The following is a 26,057-nucleotide window of genomic DNA, read 5'->3' as shown; positions in this document are numbered from 1 at the left end:
GTGCCACTTGGCCTTAAAAACAAAAAGAAGGGGCCGGGAAGGTGGAGCTAGAGGTAAGGTGTCTGTCTTGCAAGTGCTAGCGTAGGACGGACCGAGGTTCGATCCCCCGGTGTCCCATATGGTCCCCCCAAGCCAGGGGCGATTTCTGAGCGCATAGTAACCCCTGAACGTCAAACGGATGTGGCCCAAACCCCCCCCCAAAAAAAAAGAAAAAAAAATGAACAAAGGTAACAGATAGCTCAAGACCCTTGTATACTTGGAGCCAAGTAAAGAGGCTGGGAGTTCCCTGGAGACCTCACCTCCCAAGCCCCTTTTCCAGTACCTGAGGAAATTAGAAAGGCTTGACTGCTGCCAATGGATAGGCTCCGAGACGCTACAATGCCAAATAAACGAGGCTGAAAACCATTAAAGTGGGTGTGCCAGAGGAGCTTCCATGTTTCAAAGAGAAGAGGTCTAAATTGCTCTGTGACCAATCTCATGTCCCAAAGGCAAAACAATCATCTCCTGCCACCTGATCTCCTACTTAAAGACATAAATAGGGGCCAGGGCAAGAGATAAGTTAACTAGGGGTCAGTGGCACACTCCTTGCATGTTCAAGGACCCATATTGGATCCCTGCACCACACAGTAGGACTCCCTTGGCTGACTCCTTAACAGCATTAAACTTGATTGGTGGAGTAGCACCAGGAGTGGCCCAGAGCCCCCAAGCACTTCTTAGTGCTCTCCCCCACCCCAGTACATAAACAATACTTCTGGGGGAGTGGGGAGGGAGAGCTCAATGGTTGAAGCTCTGCATGCAAGAATCCCAGATTCCATCCCACCTGTGCCTCTTCTTACCCCCTACCCCATCACACTGCATATGATTCCCAGGATACTGCTGGGAGCACCGAACTAGGAGTAGCCCTGGAGCCTCACTAAGCATGAGTAACCCCTCCCAAACAAGCAAAAACTGAACTTGTGATTTATTTTAAAAGTCTGCCCAGAAAGGGGGCAGGATGGGAAGATGGTAGAACCTTGCTGCTACTTCCCCCAACTTGGCAGGCCCACCCTGGAACCCACCCTTGCAAGGCTTGGGGAAGACCAGGTGTGACCCAGGCAGTTTCAGACAGGCTTTGTTGCAGCGGGGCGACTTGCCAAGTCCTTAGGCGATGGATCAAATGCAACTGGGGTCCCTACCTAGCAAGAGTGACCCCACTTTGCAGTTTCCAGATGCGACACTGAGATTCCAAGGGGCTCCCCGATCCTTGTGCCACTGCCACGGTCTGAGCAAGCTGGCAGAGCACTCGGGGGGCGGGGCCGCCGATGCTTTAAAACTCCGCGATCAGGGCGACTCGGGGCGCTTTTCCGAGGGTCCCCGGCAACAACAGCGTCACCCACCCGGGCCCCCTCCCTGCCACCCTGCGGGGCGCGGACATGGCTCTGCAGGTGCCGTGACAGGTGTCCGCGCATCCTGCATTCCCCCGCCCGGAGAGGATGGAGGGCCCCGAACCCGAGCTGATCCGGCAGAGCTGGCGGGAGGTGAGCCGCAACCCGCTGGAGCACGGCACCGTCCTGTTCACCAGGTGAGGCAGAGCTGAACCCCCGGGGTGCTGGGTCGGGCCTAAGCCCCTTCCCGCTGGGCTCACCGGGATCCCCGATCGGGGGAGGCGACTATAGTGCGCTGCACTTCTTCCCCAGCTGAAGCTTCCCGCGGGTGTTTTTTAATGGGGTTTTTGATCTCCACTAATATGAAGAGATTGGGATCCCCCCCTTGGGTTCTGCCCGGTGAGGATGTGCCAGGGGAGACTGGTGCGCCAAACAGGGGGCCAGGTCCCAGGCGCGCGCACTTGCAAGCAGCCACATTTGGACAGACCCCTTTTCCCCCAAAGTCTCCTCTTCCGGATTGGGGTGAGGGGGTGTCCCACCAGGCAGCTTTCACTTCAGCATCTCTGCTGCCCTCACCTTGGGGGACAGCACCCCCTTTACCCTGGTTTTTCAGGAGCCTGGCCTCTCTAAGCTTGCCGGTTCTATGCATTTTGCAAAGCTTCTTCCCCCCCCCCACCCCCCCCCAAATAAAGGAATAAAGCACAGTGGCAAAAAGAGAGAGAGAGAAAAACAACCCAGGACCCTTCGCCCACGTGTCCTTCTTTTTCCTGAAGACAGCTAGGACTCTCCTACTTGCTGTGGATGTCCAGCTCCCAAGCTGTGTGAACCCAGGCAGGATGCACCACCACTCTGGGCTTGTTTCTTTCTCTATCCACGTCCGTTTAGGATTGTGAGAAAAGTGCAGAATGTCCTCGATACTCAGGAATATGTGAATTGTTGAATATTATTGCTACCACTGACAGGAGTGGGGCTAGGAGATGCGGAGTGGGGAGGGGGGGATTTTCTGTCAAGAACCCCTTCCTGTTTCAGTCCATACCTGCCCTACTGTGCAGTGGGGCTGTGACATGCTAGGCACACACTGCTCCTTCCAGGATGGTCCCCAGCACCTGTGAGAGAGGGAGAAGGGAGTTGCCTGCAAAGCCAGTTAACAATCAGTGTCCTGGGGGGGCTGGAGCAACAGCACAGAGGTAGGGCATTTGCCTTGCACGTGGCAGACCCGGAGGGACCCAGGTTTGATCCCAGCATCTTATATGGTCTCCTGAGCCTACCAGAAGCGATTTCATAGCACAGAGCCAGGAGTAACCCCTGAGCACTATCTAGTATAACTCCCCCCCCCCAAAAAAAATCAGTGTCCTGGGCCAGAGAGAATATAAGGAGTTAAGTTAAGCTCTGGCCTTGCATAGTCAGATTTGATCTTAGCACCACCTACGACCCTTAAACCTGCCAGGAGTGATCCTTGAGCACAGAGCTTGGGATCTGAGCACTGCTTTGTGGTCCAAAAACAAATAACACACAAACACACACACACACACACACACACACACACACACTCAATATCTCGTTGGAGATGCCAGGTCAGAGGCTGGGTGGAAAGGTGTGTTTGGAGAAAGTGGGTCACCACAGAGCCCAGGCTGGAGAAGGTACAATAATTTGTACTCGAACCCTCACCTACCCCAACTTCATGGGGCAGCCAGGGCTCACGTGTCTCCTCCACAGGCTTTTTGAACTGGAGCCCGACCTGCTGCCCCTCTTCCAGTACAGCTGCCGCCAGCTCTCGAGCCCCGAGGACTGCCTTTCCTCCCCAGAGTTCCTGGACCACATCAGAAAGGTGAGGGCCCGGAGAGATAGCACAGCGGCGTTTGCCTTGCAAGCAGCCAATCCAGGACCAAAGGTGGTTGGTTTGAATCCCGGTGTCCCATATGGTCCCCCTTGCCTGCCAGGAGCTATTTCTGAGCAGACAGCCAGGAGTAACCCCTGAGCACCGCCGGGTGTGACTACCCCCCCCCCAAAAAAAAAAGAAAGGTGAGGGCGGCTCCTGGGCAGAGCAGAGGGAAGTGCGATGGGGCCTGTGGCTTTTTTCTGCCTCTCTTTTCTGTGGAGTGCTGGGACCAGACTTCTCCCCAATTCTGTACTTGACCAGCTGGTCCCCACTCTGGTCTTGCCCTGGACCTTGAGCTCCCATAGATGGTGTTGGTGCTGACCCATGATGGGGTCCTCTACCTCTAAAAACCAAGCTGGTCAGTCTCAGAAACTGATCCACTCACTCCCTGGGGCCTCAGTTTCCCCTTGTGCCAGGCAGATAGCACTGTCCAGAGGGCAGATGGGGACCTGCGGACTCTCAGAGGAATAGTTATGACCTGTGGACTCCTTCAGGACACAAACCTTGGTCATCTCAGGGCCTAGAACATTGAATGCCCTGGTGACTCCATTCCAGGCTGTGATCCTCACCTGGGGTCCTTTGGCTTCTCTGTCTCACTCCAATTCCTGCCATGGCAGGTGATGCTGGTGATTGATGCTGCAGTGACCAACGTGGAGACACTGTCCTCGCTGGAGGAGTACCTGGCCGGCCTGGGCAGGAAGCACCGTACAGTGGGCGTGAAGCTCAGCTCTTTCTCGGTGGGTCAGGGTATATTCCTGCCCCTCATTCCTTTCTTAGGGCCACCTGCTCTCGCTCCCACTCCCCAGACCCAGCTAGAGGTCAGCAACTATAACCAGCTGTATAACCCGGCCTGGCCTTGCATTTCCTTTTTCTGCTATGACTTGTCTTAGAGCCAAAGAAAGTTAAGGAGCCTTTGAAAGTAGCTAGGATGCTCAGTTTTTGTTTTGTTTTATTTGAGGGGGGGGGGTGCTGCTCCTGGCAATGCTCAGAGCTTACTCCTGGCTTTGTGCTCAGGAGACCATGTGTCAGGGATCATACCCAGGTTAGCTAATTATAAGGCAAGTGCCTTACCCACTGGATCTCTCCAGTCTCACAGACTGCCCGGAGTTTTGATTGTTACATATCAACTTTCCCAAATGAATTGTTTGAAATCAATGATTTCTGTTTTTTTTTTCTGGGCTCAGTGGGGCAGTTCCTCTGACCACAGGTGCATCTGGATTCTCATTCACTGTGTCTACTTGGGAGCTCACTCAGGACTGGACTGTCCAGAGTGCTTGTCCCTGGAAGCCCTTGTCCCTGGAAGCCTTGCCCTACAGTCTAGTCCAGTTTCTTTAGAGCGACCAGGGGTCCACCAAAGGGCACAGTCATGACTTAAGCCCAGCATGCAATAGCTCTTCCAGCCTCTGCTTCCTCTATCTTGTCCAGTGGGCCAAAGCCAGTCCTCAAGTTGAAGCCCAGGGTCATAGTGGGAGAGCCCTTAGGAGTGGTCTTGAGGGGCTGGAGCAATAGCATAATGGTAGGGTGTTTGCTTTGCATGCAGCTGATCCAGAATGGACCTGGGTTTGATCCCCAGTATCCCATATGATTCCCCCAAGCCAGGAGCAATTTCTGAGTGCATAGCTAGGAGTAACCTCTGAGTGTCACCGGGTGGCCCAAAATGAAAAACAAAACAAAGGAGTGACATGACAGTTTCCTACCATTCCAATCACTTTACCAGATGAAGAGAGAATGTGGGGGCCTGAGAGATAGCATGGAGGTAAGGCATTTGCCTTGCATGCAGAAGGACGGTGGTTCGAACCCTGGCATCCCATATGGTCCCCTGAGCCTGCCAGGAACAATTTCTTAGCATAGAGCCAGGAGTAAACCCTGAGCACTGTGGGTGTGACCCCCTACCCAAAGAAAAGAAGAAAGAATGTGTCTGTTTCCTTTCCATCCCAGGTCCTAGAGTATTTTTGGGAGACATGCACCTCCTTTTTTGGTGAATAATATCACGTTGAGCATCTGATCTTGTTTCATCATGTCTAACTCAGAGCTCGAACTGTGTTGGACTCAGTCTCACCCAGGAATTACTAGGGGATCAGAGTGGCCCCACAACTTGTCCCAGATTGCTCAATTCATAGGAGTCTCAGGGAGTGAACTCAGGTATTCCAGGTTCCAGAGCCTGGGTGAGAACCTCATTTTTGCAGATGCAGATACTGGAGCTGGGGGTGTGGTGAGGGTAGGGTTTTGCTTGATCCAAACAAGGGGGGTGTGTGTTTGTCTCAGGCCATGCCTTGTTCTGTGGTGGCCAGCTTGGGAGCAGAGTAAAGTGCTCAGCTCACCATGAAGCTTCCCACTGGAGAGAGGGGAGGTGGGTACGATATGAAAGCCTGGTGGGGGGGCATCAGAGAAAAAGCCTGGAGCCCTCACCAGCCCCAGCACTGTGGAACCAGGTGATGCTCTTCCTCCCAAATGACCAGGTGCCATTGCCTCCTCAGACAGTGGGTGAGTCTCTGCTCTACATGCTGGAGAAGTGCCTGGGCCCTGCCTTCACGCCTGCCATGCGCACCGCCTGGAGCCAGCTCTATGGGGCCGTGGTGCAAGCCATGAGTCGTGGCTGGGACAGCGAGTGAGAGGTGGCCTGGGCCCATTGGTCTGTGTGTTGTTCTGTTGCTCAGGCTCCCCTAAGCCCCCCTATCCTTCAGCATCTTGTATTTGTCCTCTTGGCCATCCCCCAGAGAGGAGCCAGGCTTAGTCCAAATCCATCAGTCCCCAGCTGGCTTTGACTTTTGGAAGGGGCTTCTGGATTTCCAGAAATCCCAGCAGCCTTTTCCCTGTCTGCTCCGCATCCTGACAGCACCCTATTTTCTACTGTGAGATGCACCTTTCAGTAGCAAAGATGGTGCAGGATCAGAAAGTTATTGGCACTCTCTTGTCACCTTTTCTCTGGTGATAGGTCAAGCTGGGGTGGGCTGGCTGAGCTGTAGACCCTTTCCCATCCTGCCTGTCAGTACTCTGCCAGGGACCTTTGCTGTTCTCCAACTCCGCAGTAGAAACTTGAACCTTCTGGGTTGTAAGGTACTCGTGACTTGGATCTGCCATGGGACTCAGTGGTGTCCCCTAGAGGCTACTAGAGTCATTCTTTGCATTAGCATCATGGTAGAATCTGCTATGTGGCTCACTGGTGCCCCCAAGAGGTCACCGAGAGTTGTACTCTGGATTAGTATCCTCGTAAGCCTAGGGGAACTGAGGGGTAGGGGAAAGGGGGTGAATTTCTCCTGAGATCCAAGTTCCTGGCTCTTTCTCACCCCCACCCCCTGTCCAGCAAGACCTGAACCTCCCGCATCTGACCTTTTTTTTTTTTTTGGTTTTTGGGTCACACCTGGTGACGCTCAGGGGTTACTCCTGGCTATGCGCTCAGAAGTCGCTCCTGGCTTGGGGGACCATATAGGATGCCGGGGGATCGAACCTCGGTCTATCCAAGGCTATATATATATATATATATATTTTTTTTTTGAGGTTTTTGAGCCACACCCGGCGGTGCTCAGGGGTTACTCCTGGCTGTCTGCTCAGAAATAGCTCCTGGCAGGCACGGGGGACCATATGGAACGCCAGGATTCGAACCAACCACCTTTGGTCCTGGATCCGCTGCTTGCAAGGCAAACACCTCTGTGCTATCTCTCCAGCCCCACATCTGACCTTTCTGCTCTGTGCTGTGGTCTTGTAAACTCACGAGGAATAAACTTATACCTGTGTTTCATTAACCCTGGGAACTGTTTTTCTTGGGTGTTGGTTTATACCAGAGGAACCCCAGAATAGCTTAAGGGCAGCAGCAGAGGATAGGATAGAGAGGGACAGGACCAAAGGAAGTGAAAAGAAGGGAGAGGCCTGGGGGGCCACTGACCCTGATTAGTTTCTCTTCCTCCTGGTTCACAGACAGACTACAATTCTCAGCCAACTTTGCAACTGGGGAGGGTGTGTGTATATGACTGATTCTGGCCACTGAAATGTGTCGACTTGTGTGTCCCATTCAGACCTGGCCCACACTTCCCACTTCTCCACAATCCTTCTGCTGGCTCTCTACAGACTTCCCAGAGGCCTAGAGGGCTGTGTGTGGAACATGGCAGAGCTACAAGGTGGAAGGAGCTTGGGTCCAATAGCTCCTTGGGGGACTGCCCATTCATCAAATGTGCATTGCTCCTCACATCTGCATGCAGGCCTCTCCCTGGAGAAGTTGGCAGGAGACACAAGGCAGGAAACCGTCATCCATTTGGGGAACCCTTATGGTTCCGCCACTCCACAGATCCCAACTGAAGCCATTCACTGGGTAGAGGCTGGGAGCCCCTGTGCTGGTAGACAAAGGGGAGACTGAGGGTTAAGAATGATCCAGTCACAGACAGCAGAAAAGGACAGCAAGTGACCCTCAGGCAATCTGCTCCCTCCCTAGATTGTCATCCCTTGTCCTCAGGGGGAGTAGGTGGGAGGTGGACTCACTTCTAGCCTTACTACTAGGTCTGCTCTAGTCAGTAATAAGGCAGAGTTGGCAGTTCTAGACTTTCCAGATTAGGTGCCAGCCTGTACTCCCAGAACTGACCGAGACCCCCAACTTCCAGGCCAGGACCCATTCCAGGCAGGACAGTGTCTCCTTGGGGCCTGGGTGGCAGTAGACAGGGGCCTGACCTTTGCTGGAGGTCATGACCTAGTAGCCTACATAACTCCCTGAGGTTCACCTTGTCACTTATTACTGCCCCAGGCCCAAGCCCTCCTGCCATTCGCCTCTTCATGGGTCACCACTCACCAGTCTCTGTTGTCTGGGGCTGGCTACCCTGATGGCTCCCTGGGCTTCTCAGGGACCAGAAAGTTTGCCCTAGTGACAATTTGTACCCACAGCAGAGGGAGTTTCACTTTTGGTCTCTCCCACAGTCCTGCCAGGTCCTACCAAGTCGAAGCCAAGAAAGGCCTCAGGGGCAGCTTTAGTTCCAGGGACACAGCCTCACTGCAATGTGGGGTTTGGCCTTCTCCAGGCAGCTCTGGCACCTTGCAGGGCCCATGGGTGGCGAACAGAGGCGTGGGCTGGCAGACGTTGGGAGGATGTGTTTATTCAAGGCACAGTCATAGCATTAATAACAAGAAGGTCAGGCATTCTGGCACATTCTTCCACTGTGGTGCCACGTCCCTCACCGGGGTTCCCAGAGGAGGCAATGCTGCTGATAGGCACTTTGCTTCCAGAAGCTTCTGAGGAAGAGGCAGGCAGGGGTGGAGCTGCTTGAGACCAAATGGGACCTTCTGGCAGGAGCTGGGCCATGGTGTCAGTTGGGTCTAGGGGGCTCCACCTAGAAAGGGTGGCATTTGAGAGAGGTCTTTCGGTGGACAGAAGGGCAAGTGGATATGATGGCGGTGAGGGCCATGGTGAAAGCAGAGGGGAGGTGCTGGGTGCAGAATGTTGTGGCCAAAGAATACCCCCAGATCCATCACCATGTGAGTGACTCTGGGAGGGAAGAGCAGGGCTGTGAGTGGACTATGGGACTCCCAGGACTCAAATCACCTTCCCCAGAACCAGGCTTGACCCTAATTCAAGAAACAGCAGGAGAAGGGTCAGTGGCAACTCAACAGGAGCTGCAGAGTCCCTGGGGCAGAGGTCAGCCAGCTTCCAGCAGGACCCCCTACTTATACTCCAAGGCCACACAATAGAGACGCGGGGTGCCAGGTCAGCCCCTGATGGTGGGCAGAGTTCTGTGGAGGGGGCTCCTAACACTCCCAATGAATCAACCCTTTGTGAGAGGTGAAATGCTTGGGGGTGGGCAGAGGGTGAGCAGGGCTGGTTTGTAAGGGGTTATGGGCACAATTTCTTCCTCATTCTAAGCCAGGCAGCATGTGGGCAAGACCAACTCCTTCTGCACTGACCCAGGCACTTCAGAACCGTCCCTCGTGCCAAGAGCCCAGACCAAATTCACAGCATGGCAATGTCTGGCCTGCCAGGGCTAGTTTCTTTTGGGGGTGAAGCCTGGAGTGGGGGTGTGGGCAGAGAAGGAGATGACAAGAGGCCCAGGCTCAGGGACACTCATGGTCTTGGGCTCCTTAAGGAACCATGGTGGTGAGTCCAGTCCTGTGAGGGGTGACACTCAGGCGCGATCTCTAGAATGGACTCATCAGGGAGCGCATTAGCCTTGGTGCACCGAGGCCCCAGCTGGTCTCTTGGATGACTGGGGGTCATCCCCAAAGGGCAAGGGTCCTTTAGACCCAGGGGAGGCAGCAGGTTCTCAGTGGAGGAAGCAGCCCCCTTGAAGCCCTCCAAGCTGTGTCTTCTGGGAGTCCAGGCGGTCCTGAGACCAGAGGAAGCTCCTTTTTGGGACCAGGAGTCAAGGTGACTTCCTTGTGAAGCTAGGGTTCCCTGAATCACAGCTAGTGGGGGGACCTCCGGGCTCTGCAGTGGGCAGGCCTGGCCTTAGCAGAGAATTCTCATTAGGTCCTAGGCCTAATAGGTTGTTTCCCACCACCCCAAATTTTGGGACAAGACACCCCTCTCCATGAATTCTCAGCCCCTCCCCACCCAATTTGTACGAGCCCGCAGAGGCGGCCTCACTGGAACACACAAGTTTCGTTTAATGAGCTGGGGGATGCAGGCATGTGATGCCCTCACAAGACTAGAAAGGAGATGGTCTCCCCCCCCCCATTGGTCCCAGGGACATATAGTGGTGGGCAGCCGACGAGGGACCCTGGCTGGCATTCATGTGGCTATAGCAGCTTCTCTGCAGGGACCCTGGCAGGGGGCAGGACCGTCTGATCCACAAGGCCCCAGGTGGAGTAGGGCAGCTATGGGAGGGTGGCAAGTCCTCCAAGGTGGTCTTGGGGTGGTTCCCTCCTGCCTCCTTCCTATTGCATGTCCACCCCCCACAACCAACTGGTTCCATCTCCACCCTGAGATGAGCCCTCAGGGTGAGCTCACCCAGGGCTTCATCCGCTTCTCCTAAGATGCCGTGCCAGAATGTCTCCTCCATCCTTTGCCAGGGTCCCTGGGTACTGGCCTGCCTCTCTCATTCTAGCTGCTTGGCAGGTCGAAGCCTCCACTCAGGGCCCACAGATGTCTGGACTGGGCCTTCCCAAAGTCAGCTGGAGATGGTTGGGAGGTTAAGGCTGTCCCCTACCTCCCCCTGCTAGACCTCTCCTGGCCTCCACTCCCTGCAGGAGTTGCCAGGTAGAGGTCCAGTCACAGTCACTGCTTCTGGTTCTCCAGTTCCAGTCTTGGCTCAAATGAAGCTGTGTCTATCTCCTCTGGAGAGATCTCGTTGTTTTCTTCTTCCATGTCGTGTGGTCTGTTCATGCTACCATAGCTCTGGCGGCCGGGGGACGGTGCGGGGGTCATCTCCGGCTCATGCAGCACACTGGCCTCATACAGCTGCTTGAGAAAAGAGGAGAGATGAGGGCGAGGCCACAACTGGGTTGAGGCACCAGGCCTTTTCTGACCCCTAGAGTGTCTGTCCCTCTAAGTCAGGCCTCCTTCCTACTGCCCCAGCAGCCTGAGGCCCGTCCACCCTATCTGCCCAATGACTTCGGATCTGTGCCAACAACTCAGTGCTCCCAGGTTCCTGAGCACAGCTGGCCTGCCCCGAGGCCCACCCTGCCTGCCACACATCTTCCGCTCAGTCATTCTCAGGTCAGGCGTGGGTTGAACCTAGGCAAGGTGACTGCAGGTGACTGCAGCGGGGTCTGGAGAGACCCCGTTTCTGAGTGAGAGGGCCTTCTAGTACTGTCCAGAGGCACAAGGACAGTCTCAGCTCTCTGAAGATCTGTGAGATCTAGATCTGACTCTGGGAAGAGTAAAGACACAGTAAAGAGACAGTCTCTGAGATAGCAGGGAGAGGCAGACAGATAAGGACTCTGGGACAGCAGGGACAGACACAGACAGGGACAGACAGACACAGGCACAGTCTCCAGGTCAGCAGGGACAGACAGGCACAGACACAGTCTTTGGGATAGCAGGGACAGACAGACACAGACATGGTCTCCAGGACAGTACGGAGAATGGGCAATTCTAGAGCTTTTGCACCAGAAATGTCCTTGGAAGTGTCTCTTTCTCTAACTCCTCCTTCCCCAAACTGAGAATTGAGATAGAACTTTCTCTGTAGGGGTTCATTTTAGTGGAAGCAAATCGTCCTATCAAGTGAGGGAGCACAGTTCTTCTGAAAGAATCTAGGTGTTTGCATAATGCCCAAGTAGCCCCAAGGAAGACCATTTGTTTCATAAGGAAAAAACAATGGGGCAATGGAAGGATCCAACTGACTCCTTAACCAGGAGGCCAAATTTTCGTTAATTATGGTAGAGAAGTACTCGTCATCTGCATGATGTGTCTGTCCCAGCCCCATGTTAACCCTGACCCTATGCAGTTGAAGTAGGGTCTGGTTTCCAGAAACTATGAGAGACAGTGAGACCTACTGTCAGATCACCTGAATAACAGCCTGACCCCCCCAAAAAAAGCAAAGGCCAAATGTGAAAAATAAGAGTACATCAAACTGAAAAAGCATGTGCAATAGCAAAAGAAACCCCAAGGGAAATCTCTGCCCTGGAGAGGTTATTTATACATCCAACAAGGGGTGCTATTGAAATAACTGAAATGATTCAGTAACCACACAGTTCAGTCAGAAATTTAGCAGACTTGGAGATCCTTCCCAAATAAAGATATATAGAAGGCCTTCATGCACATGAGAACAATGATTAGGGGAATTCAAATCAAAATCTATCACTAGGGCTAGAGAGACAGCACAGTGGGAAGGTCACTTGCTATGCATACATCTAACCTGGATTTGATCCCCAGCATCCCATATGATTCCCAAGCTCTTTCAGGAGTAAGTTCTGAGTACGAGAGAGTGTAACCCCCAAACCAAAATCTTAAGGAAAGGAAAGAAACATGTGCTAAAATGAAGGGACATGTATGGAGCTGGGCTGGATATTGAGTTGGAAGAGCTGTGAAAGATATTTCTTTTTTTTGGGGGGGGGTTTAGTTTTTGGGTCACAACCGGTGGGTCAGGGGTCACTCCTGGCTCTGTGGTCAGAAATCACTTCTGGCAGGTACAGGGAACCATATTGGGTGCTAGAATTTGAATCACTGTTCATTCTGGATCGGCTGCATGCAAGGCAAACACCCTACTGCTGTGCTATTTTTCTGGCCCATGAAAGATATTTCTAAAACACTTAGGACATATAAATCAAGTATTCAAAAAGGTAAAATTGTATATACCCGGAAAGATAATTGTTAGTTAAATATTTCAAATTATCAAACTAGACAGTCTATCATATTTCATTTTAGCAAAAATGACATGGAAGTCTCTTCTCTCTGGAAGAAAATATACTAAGGCATCAGTGGTCATCTCTGGCTGGTGGAAATAGGGACTGTTATTTCCTTATTTTTTTCCTCCCCTGTTCTTGTCCTCATCTACAATTTTCACATGTGATTGTTGTACTAGAAACAAATCACAGAAGTCAGTTCCAGTGATCAAACCCTGTTCTGCCACTTCCCTTCTTAGTCTATGTTTTTTTGTTTGTTTGTTTGTTTGGGTTTTTTTTTGCCACACCTGGCAGTACTCAGGGGTTACTCCTGGCTCTACACTCAGAAATCACTCCTGGCAGGCTCAGGGTACCATATGGGATGCTGGGAATCAAACCTGTTTCTATTCCTGGTCAGCCATATGCAAGGCAAATGCCCTAATGCTGTGCTATCTCTTTGGCCACCTGGGGTCTATGTTCACCTTTCTGAGCCTTCAGTTTCCCAACTGTAAGATGAGATGAAAACTCCTTTTGAGTCAGTTTATCAGGAGGACAAAGAGCAAGCGGGTCAGTAAGTCAGGTTTGAAGGAAGCTTTCAATGCCTCCATTGTTAAGTGGGCTTTTTAAAGGGCCCCAGGAGATGCTATGGGAATGTTTCCTTTGTGAAGCCTTGTAGCCTTGAGAAGTGAAATTCCTTCTCCCTTGCACCTCACAGCAGCCTTCTGTCCCTCTACACAGGGTGCTGTCCAAGTGCAGCAGGGCTCTGGCTCTGCATGGTGGTGTGGGCACGTGCCTATGTGTGTCTGAATTCTTTCCTCCAGCACCTGCATCCACTGCATTTATGCTGCATTGAAAACTCTCTTCTGGGGCCCGGAGAGATAGCACAGCGGCGTTTGCCTTGCAAGCAGCCGATCCAGGACCAAAGGTGGTTGGTTCAAATCCTGGTGTCCCATGTGGTCCCCTGTGCCTGCCAGGAGCTATTTCTGAGCAGACAGCCAGGAGTAACCCCTGAGCATTGCCGGGTGTGGCCCAAAAACCAAAAAAAGAAAGAAAGAAAGAAAGAAAGAAAGGAAGGAAGGAAGGAAGGAAGGAAGGAAGGAAGGAAGGAAGGAAGGAAGGAAGGAAGGAAGGAAGGAAGGAAGGAAGGAAGGAAGGAAGGAAGGAAGGAAGGAAGGAAGGAAGGAAGGAAGGAAGGAAGGAAGGAAGGAAGGAAGGAAGGAAGGAAGGAAGGAAGGAAGGAAGGAAGGAAGGAAGAAAGAAAGAAAGAAAGAAAGAAAGAAAGAAAGAAAGAAAGAAAGAAAGAAAGAAAGAAAGAAAGAAAGAAAGAAAGAAAGAAAGAAAGAAAGAAAGAAAGAAAGAAAGAAAGAAAGAAAAAGAAAGAAAATTCTCTTCTGGGGCCAGAGAGATAGCATGGAGGTAAGGCATTTGCCTTTCATGCAGAAGGTCATTGGTTCAAATCGTGGCATCCCATATGGTCCCCTGTGCCTGCCAGGAGTGATTTCTAAGCATTGAGCCAGGAGTAACCCCTGAGCACTGCCGGGTGTGACCCAAAAACCAAAAAAAGAAAAAGAAAACACTCTTTTGTTGTCCAGACATTCCAGTATCTCTCTTCTAGCCTAGGATTAACTTTGTTTGCTTTTGGGCCCCACCCCATGTTGCTCCTACCTCTGCCCTCTTGAGAGACCATGGGGTGCCAGAGATCAAACCTAGGTTGGCTGCATACAGACCAAGAGCCCTACCCATTGTACCAAGGCCCCCGGCCCTGTCTTCCAGTCCTGGGTACAGGCAACAGCTCTTCTTTGACTGCTCTTTCCCAAACCTTATTCCACCTGGCAAATCTAGTATTAGAATTGAATTTGAGTACCATCCACCCTGTCCGGGAAATCTTCCTAAATGTCTTCCTAAATGTCCGGGAAATCTTCCTAAATAACCAGGGCTAGTGCTCTCTCTCTCTCAGTGCTTCTGCAAGGCACCCTGGCATAGGGATATAGGCTGACTTAGGACCCAGATCAGTGCACTGGTGACTCTGCCTTTACCCGTGTAGTCTGTGTTGGGGTGAACCCTGGTGAGAGAGGTTATGCCTATCTTTAAGTCCCTGCACTCTGGTTCTGGTTTCATTTCACTGCTCTCTGCTGAGTGCTCTGCTCAGGGTCCACCTTGACCTCCAAGAGCTTTCTGACGCTCAACCTGGGCTAGTCTGAGTGGAGCTTGTGACCTCAAAGACTGCCTGGCTCCTGAGACGGGGAGTCCCAGCAAGCCCTTGCCTCTGTCCGCCGGGCTCACTCTGCCGGCTATGCCCTGACCTTTTTTTCCTTTATTGAGTTCCTTTTAGAGTCTGTCTTCAAAATCTTGTTTCTTCTTCTATCTTCCTGGTTCTTCAGCCAGGGCCATGGCAGCAAGGTGACCTGGGCCAAGTCCTGCTGTGTCAGAGGAGGGTGCCTGGGGGGCTGCTATCTTTTCCCCACTCCCCAGGGCAGGCCCTATGAGCTGGTGCTCCTTTTCACAGTGCCACCCGCTCCCAGGGAAAGGCAACACTGACTCACAAGAGACGTGGGTGTGGACGCAACACTGCTCGGCTCCAAGTCGAACACAGTCTCCATCTCCTCCGGGGCCTGCTGTGGGGGGGGACACATGCAAAAGGTCATAGACTGTGGGGAACACATCCCTCTGCTCCCTGTTCCCTGCTCTGAGTTGCTTGGACTCTGTGTATAGAGGTCTAGAATGTAGCTTGTCCTCTGCTTTACCAGACTGCAGTCGACTTGGCAGGGGCTGAAGTCCAGGGGGACAAAGACATGACTAGAATGGGAGAGAGAGAGACCCTTCTAGTAAGTTCCATTTTCATGGGTCATGAAGGAGTATATGCAGAATTGGGAGGGAGGCTCAAAAGTTAAATTACTTGGGAGCCAGAGCGATAGAGCAACAGGTAAGGTGTTTGCCTTGCACACAGCCAACCTGGGTTTGTTGCCTGTCATCCCATTTAGTTATTCAGGCACTACCAGGAGTGACCCCTGAGCATCACTGGATGTGCCCCCACTCCCCAAAAAACAAACTATTCTTTCCCAATTTACCAAGCAAATGCAACAAGAATATGTTTTTACACATTGGGTAATATAGTTTCAAATATATAAACCAAAACTCTCTGGAAACATAAGGAAATTCATTAGCACAATAGGAGAAAAATTTTAGTGATGCTGAAAATACTGATTATATCAACAAATTTGTGGAATTAAAATCATATTAATCAAATATTTGATTATTTAATTTAATACAATTATTTGATATTTATCATTAAATTATTTCATTTAAATATTTGATTAACTAATATTAATTCAGTAAAAACATCCAACTCCCCAAATTTTACAGAAAGCCTTGACTTCAACTCTCCTTCTCTCCATTTCCTGTCAAGATCTGGAGTTAAGTGACCTTAATGGGGTCTCACCCCCTCCCATTTTTATAATCTGGAGCTGGTTTTTCACCTACAGACTGGCAGCTGACTGCATACAGGCCCACAGATCTGACCTGCAATTGTAACTGAAGCCATAGACCAGAGGTTTTCAAGCTGTCTATACTTGCAGACCAGCACAGGGTCTGAGGACTAGCAGTGGAAGGACCACTCTGCTCCATGGTGAGAGATTCTTTTGTTTTGTTTTGGGGGCATACCCAGTTGTGCTCACACCTTGTTCTATACTCAGGGATCCCTCCTGAAGGGGCACAGGCAAATTATCTAGGGTGTTGGGGATTGAACCATATGCAGAGCAAATGCCCTGTCTGCTGTGCTTGGGGCCCAAGAATAAGGGATTGGTTTGTTTTTTGTGGGGGGCCGGGGTTGGGGTTACACTTGGAAGTGCTCAGGAATTACTCCTGGCTCTGCACTCAGAAATCACTCCTGGCAGACTCTGGGGACCATATGGAATGCTGGAATTCAAACCATCTACCATCCTGGGTTGACTGCATGCTAGGCAAATGCCCTACTGCTGTGCTATCTCTCCGGCTGTTAACCACAAAAGACTGCTTCTTTTCCTCCCCATGTTTACTCCAAATTCAACTCTCTACCCTATGAGAGAGCTCCCAGTAGCCATGGCTAGATGGGCCTCACTGGAGGAGGTCAGGGCACTGGAGGAGGCTGCTCAAAAGTTAAGGGGAGAGGATTTTTTTTTTTTTTTTTGGTTTTTGGGCCACACCTGGCAATGCTCAGGGGTTACTCCTGGCTGTCTGCTCAGAAATAGCTCCTGGCAGGCACGGGGGACCATATGGGACACCGAGATTTGAACCAACCATCTTTGGTCCTGGATCGGCTGCTTGCAAGGCAAATGTCACTGTGCTATCTCTCCAGGCCCAGGGGAGAGGATTTTTAAATGTTCCCAGTCAGGGGTGGGACCCACTGAGCCATGACCAGGCAAACAGGGGGCCCTCACACCTCAAAATCAGAGAATGTAAGGTCAAAGCCACTTGTTTCGTGGTCTACTGGGTTACCCACACCTCTCCCCACCTGGGACAAATTAAGAAAAGCAGACAGACAACTCACCCTCCCAGCAACAGATGCATTGCGAATCTTCCCCATGCAAGTGCTGCTGGCAGCAATTATTATGGACAGGATGAGGAGGTTCATGGACATGATGGTTAGGATGTGGGACTTGCCTGTGAAGAGAAGGAAGAAAGAGAAGAAAGAAGGAAAGAAGAAAGAAGGAAGAAGAGAAGAAAACGTTGAGGGGCCTGGTGCTGTCAGGCTGCAGCAGTGGGCAGCAGATCCCCACTGAGATGCCACCCTATGGGCAGATCTTTGGGAATACTCCACATCACTACAGGGGATCAGAGCCAGGGTCACCCCATTTCCCTGCTAATAACTGGACCCCATGTGTCTGGCACAAGGACAGCATACCTCTGTGTTATTAACAAGCTTAAATCTGACCTTTTTGCTTTGATTTTGTTTTTGGGCTACACCCAGTAGGGCTCAGGGCTTACTCCTGGACCTGCACTCAGAAATCTCTTTTGGCAGGCATGTGGGACCATAAAGGATGCCGGGGATCAAACCTGGGTTCATCCTGAGTTGGCTGCATGCAAGTCAAATGCCCTACTTCTGTGCTATCATTCTGGCCCCTTAAAAGTGACCTTGATAAAAAAAAATGAGTGGATTTTACATATGTGCTTAGGGACCCACTAACTGTGGGCCTCCTGATTTCTGTGACCTGTGCACAAACCTGCTGTGAAATAGATCTCTTATTTTGTTTAGGGCACATGCCTAGCTATGCTCAGGCTTATTTCTGACTCTGTGCTTAAGAATCACTCCTGGTGGAAATCAGGGGACCCTATGGGGCTGCTTGGTGATCAAACCAGGCCAGCTGCACATGTGGCAAGCATCCTACCCATTGTGCTTTATTTATATTATTCCAAATGTTGATGACATTTTTTTCGGGGGGCACACCTGGTTTGCTCAGCTATGCGCTCAGAAATTGCTCCTGGCTTGGGGGACCATATGGGATGCCGGGGATCAAACCAAGGTCTGTCCTGGATCAGCTGCATGAAAGGCAAACACCCTACTGCTGTGCTATCACTCTGGTCCCAAATGTTGATGACTTTTGAATGGAACAGTATTAGGTAAATATTAAAAACTAGCTTGGAACTGCAGAGATAGTACAGCAGGTAGTATACTTACTTGTCTTGCATGCAGCTGACCTCAGTTTGATCCTGGGAACCCCATATGGTCCTTAGAGTCCCACCAAGAGAGATTCCTGAGCACAGAGCCAGGAGTAAGTTCTGAGTACCACTAGATGTGGCCTCCAAACCAAAACAAATAGAACAACAACAAAAATAACTACTAAAATAAGTGAGAAGAAAGGAACACGGCATCTCAGGACCTTGGCATTGTAAACCAGAAGCAGGAAGATTTCTGAGCTCAGCCACATCAGAAGCATTAGCGGTGGTCCCAGGCTGTGCTGGCTGAGTCCTACTCCTCCTGGCTTTTTTCTGCTTGCACACAGTTGAAATGAGGGGCTGTGAGGAGTGACCAGGCCAGTCCAGACCTACCTAACCGCAGGAGGGAGAAGAAGAACATCCAGAGGAGCCCCACGATGGGCGCAACTATGGCTTGGGTGATGGCCGCTCTGTGAATCTGCTCGTTGAGCGTGGTGGGCACGTAGGAGTAGTACATATTGTAGCGGTCAGTGATGTGCTTCATAAACAGGTACAGCAGTCCTGGGCCCCAGACATGGAGGTATCTCAGGGTAAGTTCCACATTCAGGATCAGCATGGTCCCTAGACAGGTTAGGGTTGGGGGACTTCCACCCAGACTCCCTAGACTTCACCTCGCCATCTGACTGAAGTTATTCATTCTGGCAAGCAAACATCAGCATTGGCCCCTAAATGGGCTCCTGCCCTGATCTCCCTCCCAGGGGTTCCCAGAGTTCCCATGTGACTCACCGAAAGGGACAATGATCGGGCATGTCACGCTGTACGCGACTACCACCGTGAAGACATTTAGCATCCACGCGTACTCGCGCCCATACTGGAAGTCCATGGCCTGGTCCTGGGGCAGAAGGCGGGGTCACCCTACAGTGGCCCGATCTCATCTTGGCTTGGCTGCCGCTGTGGCCCCTTGTCCATCTCCTGGGACAAGGAGATGGAGGCAGCCTGCCATGCAGGCCTGGACACCAGGAGCTCCACACTGCCGCCCCAGGCCTCCTACCTGGAAGCCCCAGGTGCTGGAGGTGAGGGTCCTCCCCCACAGAACCTTCACAGGAAGCATGCAGGGCTGTGGGCCCTTCTCACCTTCCTGATATGAACTCGCTCTGGCTCTGACGTGGAGAAGATGAGGCGGAAGCAGTAATAGAAGAGTGAGCCGATCCGCAGTAGCTCCGTGGCTGTGCCCATCAAGGCGGATGTGATGACATAGTTGACAAAGAAGGCGCCGTTGTCTGGCAGAAACACACACCTGGGCATGGGGCAGCAGTAGGGGAGACAGAAATTGAAGAGGCCAGGGGAGGCAGAGGGAGAAGAAAAGAGGCAAGGTAGATGGAGGACGATGTTGGTATCCATGGGCATGTGTAAGGAGATGTGTGAAAATGACTCCTTTATTTCTGCCAACCTCTCACAACAATCCAGCTGGACCTTGGGGCTGCCAGGGGAACCGCTTGAGCTCAGGCAATAGCCCTTGGGGCTTAGTGCCACTTCCCGAGGAGAGCAGATGCCACAAATGCCACTAGATCACACAGGACTAAAACGGTCCCTCTGCAGACATGGTGGTGATGGCGCAGGCCAGTCATTCAGCTATCTGAGGACCTGTGGTTACACTGAACTGTCATCTCTGTCACTCTCTAGGCCAGGGGTCTTCAAACTTTTTAAAGTGGGGGCCGGATTACGGTTCCTTAGAGAGCTGGAGGGCCAGACTATCTAAGCTACTAATTCCTACTCACACTGCACATACCTTATATAAATAAAATGAAAACTTTATAAATAAACAGATCATGCACCAGTATTTTAATGGGAACTGTGGGCCTGCTTTTGGCTAAAGAGATGGTCAATGTCCAGTTCCATATTTGTCACTGCCAGCCGTAACAAGTGATACAAGTGGGCATCAGTTAATCTTGATCTGGTTGGAGATTTCAGATGTTTCATTCTTGAAAAAGTCTGTTCACAGGCATAAGTGCTACCAAAGATGGTTACCATTTTGAGTGCCTGGTTCCTGATATTTGGATATACACTGAGTGTATATGCTGGCAGGTATCTTGGCAACCAAACAGCTCTCACTGCTGGCGGGCCAGATCAGACTCCTCTGCGGGCCGAATGTGGCCCTCAGGCCGTAGTTTGAAGACCCCTGCTCTAGGCCCTTCTTCTACCAGGGTCTCAAACTCGAGGCCCATGGGCCGCAAATGGCCCTTCGTACAACATTTTGTGGCCCTGCCCTAAAGGAATCTTTTTTTGTTTTATTTTGTTTTAATTGTTTGGGTCACACCCCCCAATGTTCAAGGCTTACTACTGACTTTGCACTCAAGGATCACCCTGACTTTGCCTCCTGCGGCCCCCAGGTAAATTGAGTTTGAGACCCCTGTCACCTCCTCAGAATGTAACAATTCTTTTTTGTATTTCAGAATTCCTCCTAAAATTCTTCTTCCCACCCTCTAACTTCCTTCTATGAGCTTTTCTATGAGGATTGGGGGGAGGGGGTCAAGGACACACACCTGGTTACAATACTCACACTTTAGTTGTGCTATGCATACACACCTAGCTAAAGATGCAAACTCTTTGTGGTGACCCCCTGGACCCCAAATAACAGAGACACTTGTGGTTGAAGTTGGTCATTGGGGTGGTGTTGGGGATCAACTTCTAGGCCTCCCTGACTGCATGTTTGCATGACAAATATTCCAAGTTACTAAGCTACACCTGTTCTTTCTTTTTTGCTTTCATTTGGGGGGGGGAACAGGGGAGATTGAGTCATCCCTAGCTATGCTCAGGTTTTACTCCTGGCTCTCTGTTCAGGGATTGGTCCTGGCAGGGATCAGGCAACCATATTCTGTGCCAGGAATCAAAACTGGATCAGCCATGTGCAATATAAGTGTCCTACCCACTGTACTATCTCTCCAGTTCTCTTCATTCTTGATAATATCAAAGATGAACTCATACTCTTTTTTCCCCATATAAGAATTGTACTGAAGATATTGATCTAGCCAAAAAAAATTATATGCACTTCATTTGGGGAGAGAAATACAACTTACATAATATAGTTACAACTATAGTCTAAGGTGCTGAAATCTTGAAGAATTCTAGTGTTTGTTCCAGAGAGCAAGTTATGAAAACTTACTTGTCTCATTCACAACATTTTATTTTTGAAAAATAGGATTTTCAACAGGTTTAACCCTAAAAATACCTGCATATATCACTGGATGCTGTCTAAGATCAACCCTTCCCCAGTTTAATTTTTCTAGCTGTGTCTCAGATTGACATGAAGAGCCTTAAAGTAATACAAAGGAACATTGCCTCTCCTCTATTTAAAATGCATTTGTGGTTTTTAAATGTATTAATAGAAATTTCTACAAATTCAATTTTTAAAAGTATTTTTGTAAAATAGATTTTATTGAAATCTAGGTATTGGTGGGTATTTTTTGTTTCTTTGTTTTTTGGGGTGCCTTACCCGACAGTAGTCAGGGTTTACTCCTGACTCTTCACTCAGAAATCACTCCTGTCAGGCTTGGGGGACCATACAGGATGCCAGAGGTTGAACTTGGGTTAACCACATGCAAAGCAAATGCCCTATCTGCTGTGCTATTGCTCCGGCCCTGAAATCTGGGTGTTTTTGTCAATTATTTGGAACTATGAAAAACTGGTTAAATCTGAAGGAGACTAGAGAGATTGTAGAAGATGTAAGGTGCTTGCCTTGTATGCGGCTGACCCAGTTTGATCCTTGAACCACAAACGGTTCCCTGAGCACCACCAGTTGTAATCCCTGAGCACAAAATCAAGTCTTGAGCACTGCCAGATGAGTCCCCAAAATGTGAATAAAATCTGTAGGTTGTATCAATGTCCATTTCCATCTCTAACTAGCTATTGTATATTGTTAGTTATGGCAAGTTTACCCACTGGGGTAAACTGGATGAAGATTACCGAGGAGATGTCAGGAGACAAGTTCCTAAGAATTTATAATCATGTCAACAATCTTCAGAGAGGAGGCATTCAAGAAAAGGTGAAGCTGAGTAAGGGAAGGGGACCCATGCAGTGGCACCTGCTAGCGTAGACCTGGGGACCCCCATGTGCCCATGTGACACCTGTACCCCAGTACTCACTGGAACTTGATGGATGTCTGTCCCAAATAGTAGACGTCAAAGAGCCAGTGTAGAAAGATGTTCAAACTAGAAGCAATCGAGATAGGCTCTCCAGTTAACAAATTGAGGTGCTAAGGTCTAGGGTCCACTTTCTCTCAGAAAGTGACCTTCCCGCTTCTCCTCCATGCCCAAAGATGCTAGGCTCCACTAGGCTCACTAGGCTCCATTGCCCTTTTCCTTTGGAATTCTGGGCCGCTTTGCCTCTAACACTTACTGCCCAGCCAGCAAACCGTTGTCAACCATTGCCAGCCATTTCTTCCCCAGGGATTGCTCTTTTTTTTTTTTTAATTTGGTTTCTGGGCCATGCCCAGCAATTGTCAGGGGTTACTCCTGGCTCTGCACTCAATGATCACTCCTGGAAATTCACAGGGGACCATATGGGATGCTGGGGATCAAACCTGGGAGGGCTACATGCAGGGCAAATGCTTTCCACTGGACTATCGATTGCCCCCCCCCCCCAGTGCTCGCTTTTCTCCCCCATTCCCTCTGATCAATGCCTGTTCTTATTCTACCAGGACTAAGGGGCATCCAGTATGCCTGGTGGGTCTCTCCAGCTAGAGGACAAGGTCTCTGAGGGCAGAGCTCATGGCTTCCACAGCTGCCACCTAAGAGTCTGTGTGGTACTTGGCTCAGGTGAGGTGCATGACTGACAGACTGCCATGTGAGAAAAGGATGTGGAGCTTTGCAGGAAGATCTGTCATGTCTGGAAGAGGAGCTTCCAACTCTAGGAGAGCCTGGCTGAGAGGAGGAGTACCTGGTCAGTCCCATGGAGGGCAGAATGAGGGCCATGAACACCAGGAAGATGTAGCACTTGTGCATCACAAACAGATTCTGACTCGAGCTAGAAGGCAACAGAGACACAGTCACTAATGAGAGGCAGGGTCAAAATCCAAGACCTCACTGTGAATGAGGAGAGAGTCAGACATCAACCTGGAACTCTGGTTTAATTGTTCATGCTTATTGCTGTGTCCAAAAAACTGCAGTTGAGCAGCTGTGAAAAAGGGCCTGAGAAACTAGTCATGTCTTCCCTGGGCACAGGAAGGGCAAGGTGGGAAAACAGCTCTGTGGGTTGGCTGGATTGGCTTTTCTGTTTGTTTGTTTGGTTGGTTGGCTGGTTTTTGGTTTTTGGGTCACACCCAGCAGCGCTCAGGGGTTCCTCCTGGCTCTACACTCAGAAATCACTCCTGGCAGGTTCGGGGGACCATATGGGATGCCGGGATTCAAACCACCGTCCTTCTGCATGTAAGGCAAATGCTGTACCTCTATGCTATCTCTCCGACCCCTGGCTGGATTGGTTTTAAGGACACAATTGGTGTTCAGACTTAGTCCTGGCTCTGTGCTCAAGGATCACTCCAGATGGTGCTCAGGAGACCATATGTGGTGCTGGGATTCAAACTCAGGGAAGCTGAGTGCACGGCAAGTGACTTAACCGCTGTCCTAGCTCTCTGACTTAATAGCTCTGCGTCATTGAGACAGTGAGACACAAAATCTTTGCTGAGTTTCTACCATTGGCACAAAGTGTCATTCTTGAGCAGAGATAAAACCACCAAGGATTTGTTACAAGCAACCTCTTGATTTACTGCCTATCAGGAAAGCTGGATGCAGGAAAGATCTTTTCTGGGAGAGGGCACACCCAGAGGTGCTCTGGGGTTATTCTTGGCTCTGCATTCAGGAATTACTCCTGGAAATGCTCTGGGGAGGGGCATATGGGATGATATCATTCCAGGAAAGATCTTATGATTCCCCGCCTCAGTCTTTAGGTTCTTTAGGGGAAGCATTAAGTACTTTCATCTAATGAGTCTCCATCATGGAAGATGGAGAAGGTATACCGGAAGAAAGTGCCAGTGGCAGCAGATGTGGTTCTTGTGTGGGCTTCAGGACTCCAGCATACCCAGCCACCTGGAGTTCATGGATCCCCTGCTGTGAACACAGTGGCCCTCCTGAGATTTCCAAACGAGTGCCTCACGCTTTTTTCTGGGTTTTTTTTGTTTGTTTGTTTGTTTTTGGGCCACACCCAGTTGTGCTCAGAGGTGACTCCTAGCTCTCCACTCAGAAATCACTCCTGGCAGGCTCGGGGGAACCATATGGGATGCCAGGGATCCAACCTGGATTAGTCGTGTACAAGGCAAATGCCCTATCCGCTGTGCTATTGCTCTGGCCCCCAAATGCTTCACTCTTGTCCCTCAGGTGCCCTCCCTAGGACTGCTTGCAAGGCCCTTCACTGCCTCTAGCTCCATCCCCTCAATGCAGGGCTGAAGAAGTGGGGAGCCTGAAGCTCCCCTGAGGCAGGTTTGAGCACTATCTTCAGCTCCCCATGGGGCATAGATGCTTCATGTCAGCATCTTTATAGCCAGAGTTGACACCTCCAGTGCCCTGTGATGAAGGGAAAATACCCATTAGTCTTGGGGTTGGTTCAGAGAGTCAAAGCCAACCCATGTCCACTTCATTTCTTAGGCCAGATAAGGGTGCTATCACCACACTGGGGCTGTGGCTGCGAGAAGCCACCAGGGCCACAGTCTACTCACTTGGTCCAGTGGGCCTCGAGGAAGGCGGAGTAGTAGACCAACATGGGCAAGATCACTGTGAAGGCCCAGAGCAGGACGGAGGGGAAGAACTGGGTCAGCACTGGGCTCTGTAAGGGTGAAGCAGAGACGGGCAGAGATGTCAGTGCCGAGGCAGCCCTATCCCTTCCAGGCCACCTGTCGGCTCTCCTGGATGCTGCCCAGTGGACCTGCCTGGCATGTCTCCCCATCTTCCCAGACATGAGGCTGGCTGACTGAGGGCCAGCAGGCAGAGGTAGGCACTCCAAGGTCAAGGGATATCCCAAAGGGCATAAGCCCTATCTGGTCAGCCCAGCTTTGTACTGATGGCATCCTCCTCAAGCCAGTGTTCACTGCTGCCACTCTTTTGTTTGTTTCATTTTGTTTTGTTTTGAGCCATACCTAGTGATGGTTACTCTTGGCTCTGCACTCAGAAATTATTTCTGGCAGAGTCAGGAAACCATATAAGATGCTGGAAATCAAACCCAGGTCAGCAGTGTGCTTGGCAAGTGCCCCTTGCCACTGTGCTGTTGCTCCAGCCCTCTCTTGTCTCAGAGTGACCTCCATGAGAGGTCAGAGCCTTTCTTGTCACCTTGGATAACAAATGCAGAGACGGGGAGGATGAGAGAAAACATTGGTACTCAAAGAAATTAGACAAAGGGTATAGAAGCCAGCAGGTGTGTGCGTATGTGTGTTTGTACATGTGTGTGTATCAAGTGTGGGTGTATATGCCTGCTAAGTATGCTTGTAGATATAGTGTATGCAGATATGCATGTATGTGTCTGTGCATATACCTGAGGTCTATTTGTGATATGTGTATTTGTGGGTATAACCACATAAGAATGTGTTTGTATGTGTCTCCATCTGCCTCTAGGTGGTGAGTGCATGGAAGTACACAGGAGTAGTGTTGTGTTATTGTAAGCAGGTGTGTGTATATATTAGTGTGTGTGTTGCTGGAATAGGGAAATAAAGAGCTAATGCAATCCCTGAGGCTGCAGAATTTTAGAAGGATTCAGTTCAGTTCCCCTACACCTCTATCAGGCATCCATGATGACTGGTGTAGAGCTCTGTGGACTGCTGAAGGGTCCCACTTCTACCAAAAGGCTCACTCTTACGCAGGCCAAAGCTTTAGAGGTGTGGGAACAGCCAAACTTGTCACCCTCTCATTATGCCTCTCATTGGCCAAGCATGGCCTGACATAGAGAAGGTTGGTTCAGAGGCA

The 26,057-nt window shown here is 50.6% G+C and overlaps 2 protein-coding genes across 3 annotated transcripts in view; one reads left to right on the top strand and one right to left on the bottom strand.

The window, feature by feature from the left end:
* Window positions 1–1,387: 1,387 nt before the first annotated feature.
* NGB (neuroglobin) lies at window positions 1,388–6,295 on the top strand. Its single transcript, XM_049770514.1, has 4 exons — window positions 1,388–1,561; window positions 3,081–3,192; window positions 3,861–3,980; window positions 5,721–6,295. Exons 1-4 carry the CDS (start codon window positions 1,473–1,475, stop codon window positions 5,853–5,855), a joined length of 456 nt encoding a protein of 151 aa, XP_049626471.1. The 5' UTR covers window positions 1,388–1,472; the 3' UTR covers window positions 5,856–6,295.
* Window positions 6,296–10,171: 3,876 nt separating this feature from the next.
* Window positions 10,172–26,057, bottom strand: part of TMEM63C (transmembrane protein 63C) — a 56,921-nt gene continuing 41,035 nt past the window's right edge. The window contains exons 15-24 of one of the 2 annotated variants that reach the window (XM_049770357.1): window positions 24,821–24,927; window positions 23,050–23,136; window positions 22,257–22,322; window positions 19,249–19,411; window positions 18,901–19,006; window positions 18,508–18,675; window positions 17,009–17,121; window positions 15,027–15,098; window positions 14,787–14,888; window positions 10,172–10,618 (exon numbers count right to left, since the gene is read on the bottom strand). In XM_049770357.1, coding sequence (XP_049626314.1) covers window positions 10,436–10,618; window positions 14,787–14,888; window positions 15,027–15,098; window positions 17,009–17,121; window positions 18,508–18,675; window positions 18,901–19,006; window positions 19,249–19,411; window positions 22,257–22,322; window positions 23,050–23,136; window positions 24,821–24,927 — 1,167 coding nt within the window. In that variant the 3' untranslated portion in view covers window positions 10,172–10,435. The remainder of the gene's footprint in view (window positions 10,619–14,786; window positions 14,889–15,026; window positions 15,099–17,008; window positions 17,122–18,507; window positions 18,676–18,900; window positions 19,007–19,248; window positions 19,412–22,256; window positions 22,323–23,049; window positions 23,137–24,820; window positions 24,928–26,057) is intronic. The other variant, XM_049770356.1, reaches the window with a different exon arrangement.

Source organism: Suncus etruscus, chromosome 3 (assembly GCF_024139225.1).
Source record: "Suncus etruscus isolate mSunEtr1 chromosome 3, mSunEtr1.pri.cur, whole genome shotgun sequence".
Lineage (NCBI taxonomy): Eukaryota > Metazoa > Chordata > Mammalia > Eulipotyphla > Soricidae > Suncus > Suncus etruscus.
The sequence above is the reverse complement of the archived record's forward strand: the minus strand, read 5'-3'. Positions and strand labels throughout refer to the sequence as shown.